At 29.5% G+C, this 7,349-nt stretch overlaps 1 protein-coding gene across 1 annotated transcript; it reads right to left on the reverse strand.

Annotated features, from left to right (window-relative positions):
• Positions 1-3,909: 3,909 nt before the first annotated feature.
• LOC109006875 (chlorophyll a-b binding protein 6, chloroplastic-like) lies at positions 3,910-6,050 on the reverse strand. The gene is made up of 4 exons (XM_018986288.2): positions 5,738-6,050; positions 4,819-4,921; positions 4,438-4,726; positions 3,910-4,259 (listed from the first exon to the last, which is right to left on the reverse strand). The coding sequence occupies exons 1-4, from the start codon at positions 5,935-5,937 to the stop codon at positions 4,108-4,110; spliced, it is 744 nt and encodes a 247-aa protein (XP_018841833.1). The 5' UTR covers positions 5,938-6,050; the 3' UTR covers positions 3,910-4,107.
• Positions 6,051-7,349: the final 1,299 nt, after the last annotated feature.

Consider the following 7,349-nt stretch of genomic DNA (forward strand, 5'->3'; position numbering starts at 1 on the left):
CAAGGACTGGACCACGCTCACTTACCGGCTTCTCTCTCTCTCTCTCTCTCTCATTGGCTTGCAGGGAATCATTGTCCGTATGTTATGTGGTCAAAGCAGGTCAAAAAGGGACGTGATTGGTCGGGCAAAGAGAATGGGGACCACCTTTGCGAGATCTCCTGGGAAATCAATTACATATGCATGGGATGTTGGGTGCATGATTTTTTCAAATTTCAATTTCATTGATCAATAATATCTATAAATCTACGGAAAATTCTCCTCGATGCTCATAAGGGCAGGGCTAGCCACGTACGTACTAGCGTGGAAGAAAAATAGGGTGAAATTAATTGTGGGGTGCTCCAATTTCCTCCATTAATTTGTTATGACCTCACCTATATATTATTCTACTTTTTTTTTTTTTTAAAGTCAAAAGTAGATTCTATCAATTTCCAATGGGAATATCGAATGCCTTTTTTGGCACTCCTATAACCGTACATTTCTAGATAAGAATTTCTGACCCGTCAATTAATAATTATTTTTCTTCCTCTCGATTGGCCGGGATTGTGTAGAAAATAAGCTCAGATGCGGTTTGGATGAGGAGAATATAAGATAAAAGATGATTTTAGATAAAAATTAAAAATTAAATAAAATATTAGTTTTATTTTGAAATTAAAAATTTAAATTATTTATTATATTTTATATAAAAAGTTGATAAAATTATACTAATGAAATATTTTCACTATCTAAATAGAACCTCAAGATGAGTTGTAATTAATTAGTTGAAATAATAATGCTAGCTACTTCTTTCATTAATCAATACGTAATTAATTTTTAAAATATTAATTTGTTGTTTTAAATTTTGAAATATATTTTCAATTTCGATGATAAAAAATGATGTTTCTCAATTAAATTTGTGTATCATGTCGTGTAGCTTTCATTTAGGTCCTTTTGGCCAGAAATTAACATTAAGAACCTAGATAGCTAGTTTAATTGGGAGTTCTAGCTTGCATCAAAATAAGTAAACACTAGTAGTTTTATTCTTATAACAACATGAACTAGGGTTTAACTGTTTAAATGAGAGAGGTATAGAGGGAATTGGATGGATGGATCGATCTTCATATAATATAAGTTTAACTGTTTAATGTTTAAGAATGTCAGTACTAATCCTTCAGATTCTTTAACGAATAAAAACAACAATTAGACAGTTGTCTTGGGTTCAGAAATTGGCAGTACAATTATAAAAATCAATACCATATGTGTGTTGTATGATAGGTTTAGTGATAAATATATCATATAAAAATAAATTTATAGATGAACGATATATTAGATTGTAAATTTATTTTTATTATAAATAGATTTAATTTATCATATAAAATTACATAAATTTCTAAATTTATTTTATATAAAATCTATTCATGACTGTTAAATTTTCTCTAAATATCATATATATCCTCCTTTTGAGCAAAAAAAGAAAAAAAAATTGTCGTTAACGCATATACTACTGTTAAGACACCCACAAGCCCAGAAGCTTTACTCAGAAGAAAAAAAAAATTACGAACATTTTTCCTCACTGCCATCACATTTTCAAGGCAAACGTACGTGAATACTTATAAGATTGCTGTTGTTGTCTCGTGAAAACTAAGGTTCGTGCCTAAAAATACAAAGTCCGTACGTTCATTCCACACGTACGGTCGCAGTTAATGATCTATATATCTTATGAAAATGAAATTCCTTAATTTCTCCGTCGTGTAATAGAGTTACGTGTATTAGTAGCCGCCTAGTCGCATATATATTCTATGTTTTTTTTTTTTCCATAAGAAAAGGACCAACATCTTTTAGTTAATTGAAAAATGACGTGTACAAATTTTAATTATTATAGAATTTAAATTAATTAATTAAGAGTTCATTTAAATAATAATAAGATGAAATAAGAGAACGTAAGATTAAATAATTTAATCAAATAACTACCTCTATATCTGTAAGTCATTACGTCAGTCAGATATGATGTGACAGAAAGATCTAACAAAGTAATTTGATTGACATGGCGGGGGTGATACAGAGACAGTACTCATCTGTGGCCTGTGCACTACCACAAGGCATAACCGTGTTCACAAAAATAAAATAGATTTTTTTTTTTTTTTGAAAGGAAATAAAATAGATTTAAAATTGTGTCATTTATTAACGAAAACAATATTTATTTATTTTTTAAGATCCAATTAACATGGAGTTCGCCAGCTAGCACATCATCAAATCCATATTACCCATACGTAGCTACGGAAGTAGATAAATCTTATATTTATATGAATTTTTTTTTATAATGGATCTCGATTTTTTCTTAAAAAAAAATGTAAAATTTATATACTCTAAAATTATATCTATCATTATTTAATTAAAATATATAAAATATTCTAGATTTTAACTATAAAAAAATTACATAAAAATAATATTAGAAGTACATGTGATTTGATGTACTTAATATAATGAATTATATAAAATTATATTAGTTTATTGAATTATCTTATGTAATTTTTAATGGTTGTATTAAGATATGGTTGCGGTCTGTTGGTTGTACAATACTGCACGCACTAGGATCTAAAGTAATGTAACCAAAACTAAAGGCTATAAAGTAACTAAACTAAAGGCTATGATGTAACTGAACATCCAGTTTGTTCCAAAAAAAAAAACCTAAACATCCAGTCACGTGATGGGAAAAAAATGGAGATGCCAAAATTAACTTTCTTTTATTTTTTAAAATAATGCTTAAATAAATACCAGAGGGCCAGAGAAGACTTTTGCAACTTTTGATCACCCAAAGCCAAAGGTAATAATTAGCTTGCTACACAAAAAGAATGTCCTAGTCCACAGCAAATTTCGACTTATCAAGAATTTGTGAAAAAGATTACTACCGTCTTTAATAAGCTACTGTTTGAATATTTGTTGAACAGAAATAATATAAATTGAGATAAAAATTAAAAATTAAAAAAATATTATTTTTTAATATTATTATATTATTTAGATAGTTTGTTGAGTTAAGATGAAATGAAATAAATTAAAATTAAAATTAAAATTGAGTAAAATTATTTTTTAATATTATTATTATTTTAAAATTTTAAAAAATAAATTATTTATTATATTTTAAATGAGAATTTAAAAAATTATAATAATAAAATAAAATGAGAAATGTAATGGCGCGGCAAATTGTTCAAAATATTTGAAGAAAAAAAAAAAAAATTCTCGCTGTAGCATGAAGGGGAAAATGCAGTAGGAAAAAGTAGAAAGTCACTTTTATATATGAAAAATTTTATATTCGGTATTGTCGTCTTATTTTTATGTTATTATAAAAAATGTAACATATTTATTAATATTAGATTTTTTTATTATTTTAAATTTGTTGGGCGAGCTATATAATTACCCGATCGATCAAGGGACTGTTAAAATTCCATGCTTGCCTGCAGCATTAATTGAGGATCATGCACTAAAATGGTCCATATAATCGATTAATATTAAATTATATAATTTTTTTTATATAATTATGCATAATAAAAAATTATGAAAAGCCTTTTGCGTTTTTATATTATTATTTTTCTTTCCTGAACAACTAATAAGAAGGTTTTTTTTTTAGTGAGCGTGTCTCAATTAATTACTCCTATTTTATTTTATTTTTAATTTTATCTTTATAAAATGAAAAAAAAAATTCTATTATCTCTCAAATCTTATTTATTACGGCAATGGAGAAATTATCACTATATTTATTTTTTTTTCTACTACTTCTTTCAAATGCAGGATAACTGCAAGGGATTGCGGGTTTTTTTTCTGCCAATTGGGGCTAACAGATTGACTATATGTTTCAAACATTTATTTTAAACCAGCAAAATGATAATTGGAAATGTTAATTCGACCATACGTAGTTAACTAGACCATCTAGCTAGGTAACAAATAATTTTCGAGGTAATTTTATAAGGAACTAGAGTAGTGGAAGTCATGCAGGCAGCAGATAATCCCTTCTTAAAATTGATTTACACATATAGACCAAAGATACGAAATCCAGATTCATAATCAACATGAGTTAGCCTCTTTAGTCTTACATCACGATTTCTTAGATTGGAAGTATGATCATAATTGCATGATTCAAGGATAGAGTGATCTGGGGATGATGATATCCCCAATGTTGTTGTGCCATGGGTCAGCCAAGTGAGTAGCCAAGTTCTCCAGTGGTCCGGTTCCTGGGTAAGCTGATTGTTGAACACAGAAACCCACAAAAGCCAACAGTGCAAGCCGGCCTGCATTTCAAAACAGCAGATATTAGATGATATAATATATATATATATATATATATATATATATATATATATATATTGCTTAAGCAGCAGTCAAGAAAGATGGTTAATTTATAATCCAAACAAGTTAAACAGCAGATCAAGATTGTAATTAAGGACTATATAGGTTGGGCGCTCTGACCATTTTTTATCTCTTTGACCTTGTATTCCTTGAGCTTTTCGGGGTCCTTGGAGTAGCCCAAGGGATCAAAAGCACCGCCAGGGTACTTCTTTTTCTCGGGGTCTTTCTCCATGCTGCGTTGGTGCTCTACAAAGGCGATGGCGAGGAATTCAATGACCAAGATGGTAGGGAGTGTACCCCATGGCACTGGGTTTCCCAAGTAGGTGGCTTGACCTCCTGGAACAGCAGCCCACTCTTGAGCTTGCACCCAGTTACCCAAACCCAAGGCCTCTGGTACTAGGATTCCAGGCTACAAATGTACAGTAATCGAAATCACATAAAGGAAAATAAACCAGCATATTTCAGAAACTTCAATCAGGAAACTAAAGGCCGGAAACTTACAACGGCAAGCATAGCCCATCTGCAGTGAATAAGTTCTGATTCCTTGAATCTTTCAAGGTTCTCTGGGACTGCACCAAGCCCCAGTGGATCAAATCCGAAGTCGCTGCCACACAGAAAAATTAAACACGTGCAACTTTATATTTACATCATGATTAATACATATTGAAGCTGCGCTTTTTTCTTCGGGTTTTCAGAGAACCAATTGTAATTTAATTGTTGTGTACGTCCATTATCAGTATTAGCCAATGACCAGCGCAATGCGCAGATTGATGTGTATGAAAGAGAGAAATTAGAGAGACTAGATTTTATAGTAGAAAAATTCAGAATGGTTTATAGGATAATTTATTTGATAAAATAATATAAATGTTAAAATAATGTATTTGAGTGGAGACTTGAAACAGTTTATATCTTTATACGTAAGAAATGAAATGAAATGAAATTTAAAAGTTATAACAATTTATAATAAAATATTAATTTTAAAAGGATCATTACTTTATAAATATAACACTTCAAATTTAATAGATAGAATGCATACTTTTATTAATAAAATGAAAGAGATAAATTTAGAGAGAGACCGGATTTTATAGTAGATAAATTCAAAATGGTTTATATGATAGTTTATTTAACGAAACAATATAAATGTTGAATTAATATTTTTTTGGTGGAGTCTTGAATTAATTTATATGTTTATATGTAAAAAAATAAATAAAATTTATAATTTATAATAATTCATAATAAAACATTAATTTTAAAAGATTTTTTGCTTCATAAACATAATGAAATATTATTTTTAAAAAATTTATTATTTTATAAATATAAAACTTCAAATTTAATTGATAGAATGTCTAATTTATGAATAAAATGTAACGTTGTAATTATATTATTCTGTTTTTATATATAATAATAGATATATACATACCCGGGTGCAGAGCCATCGAGGTGTGGAGGTCGAGGCTGGCCCGGCATCCACTCGGCGGACATGGTAAAGCGGGACGACGCATTGGCACCAACACTAGGAAGTGGGAGAGCGGCGGCGAATTTGGACTTTGAGGAAGAGAGGACTGATGGGAATGCCGTACTGGTGGCTATGCCATAGCTCATCAATGTGTTGGAAGCCATGCTCGATCTCTCTGAGTCTCTGTCACAGAGTTGAGAACCAATTGGTTGTACAAGACTTGGGGGAGGGATCGAGTCGGATATGGCTGTACAAGTATGTGCAAACGGGCCGGATATACGCAAATCCAAATGTGGATTGCCATTGGCTAATGATACTTGATTTTGCTACGTCATTGGACCACGTGTCCTCCTTCAATCCATTAGTGCACGTGGCATATCCCGTGGATATCAGATGAGTTTTTCCATGGTGGAGTTTGAGTGCCTTCAGAAAAACTATCAACTATATATGTTTAATTTGTTACTTGTAAATGCATAAGATTTACAGAAATTGTGCCATACTTCTGGTATCAAGGTCCCATCGTAAAGAAAAAGAAAAATAAACTTATAAATTAAGTTACCATTTTATGTATATCTTTCGTATGTAAAGATTTATTTTTTTGAGTTATTTTATTTTTAAATCGGTGTATAGATCGAATATACAATCCACATTACTTAACTGTTAAGATTTGATTTGTAATATTTAAATTTTAAAATTTATTTTTTAAATAAAATTATACCTATATATGTATTTTATTAAAGAATTTTGCTATATATAATTATTTTTACATATTTATTATACATTCTATTGATGTGATTGATTAAATTAATTATTTTATATTAAAAAAATGATACAACCAATCATATTAATAAAATATATGCAAAATATGTAAAAATGATTGTAAATAGGATTTTTGTTTATTAAATAATATAATTTTCCTTATTTCCTCCGGTGTGACTGGCAATTGCATCTGTAACTGAAATTAGCTTAAAGACGCCGTTGCTTTGGGCCTGTGCCATAAGTCATCGACTCATCTCGCTCATGTGCTAACGGATATTTACAAAGCCTTCATTTCATAGTTCATGCCGAACAGACATACCCACGGCCGGAAAATTCAAAGTGCATGGATATGAATCATCTCGTCTCGCTCATGTGCTTTTAATATGCTTTTAGAACATATTTTTTTTATTGCTTAAACATATCTATTTAAACAATAAAAAAAATAACACAATAAATAATTATAAAGTTCATAAATACTGTATAGTTATTTTAAAAAATAATTAAATCTATTATTAAAAAATTAATTTTTTTTAAATAAATATTATATTTATTCAATTTTTTCAAAATTATTATCATGTCCACTTATAATGCAACTATCATTTATCATTAAAAAAATAAAATCCTAAATATTAACTTAAATTATCTAAACGATAAAATTTTATTAAAACTTAAATTATCTAAACGGTTTGCACGCTGCAATTATATTAACCGTCAGATTTTTGGAAGATCCACACCGACCACTCTCAAGCACCTCAGCTCACCTAATCACTACTCCAGGTGATCCTCACTCTATCACCGCCTTTCACCCCCTCACCAT

This window comes from Juglans regia, chromosome 12 (assembly GCF_001411555.2).
Source record: "Juglans regia cultivar Chandler chromosome 12, Walnut 2.0, whole genome shotgun sequence".
Classification (NCBI taxonomy): Eukaryota; Viridiplantae; Streptophyta; class Magnoliopsida; order Fagales; family Juglandaceae; genus Juglans; species Juglans regia.

What these genes read in the sequence shown, in the direction of transcription:
- LOC109006875 (XM_018986288.2), bottom strand. Translation starts at nt 5,937, where the DNA reads ATGGCTTCCAACACATTGATGAGCTATGGCATAGCCACCAGTACGGCA. An exon ending in CTCGATGGCTCTGCACCCGG is followed by an intron (nt 4,922 to 5,737) that starts GTATGTATATAT and finishes TCTGTGTGGCAG; the next exon opens with CGACTTCGGATTTGATCCAC. An exon ending in GATGGGCTATGCTTGCCGTT is followed by an intron (nt 4,727 to 4,818) that starts GTAAGTTTCCGG and finishes GTACATTTGTAG; the next exon opens with CCTGGAATCCTAGTACCAGA.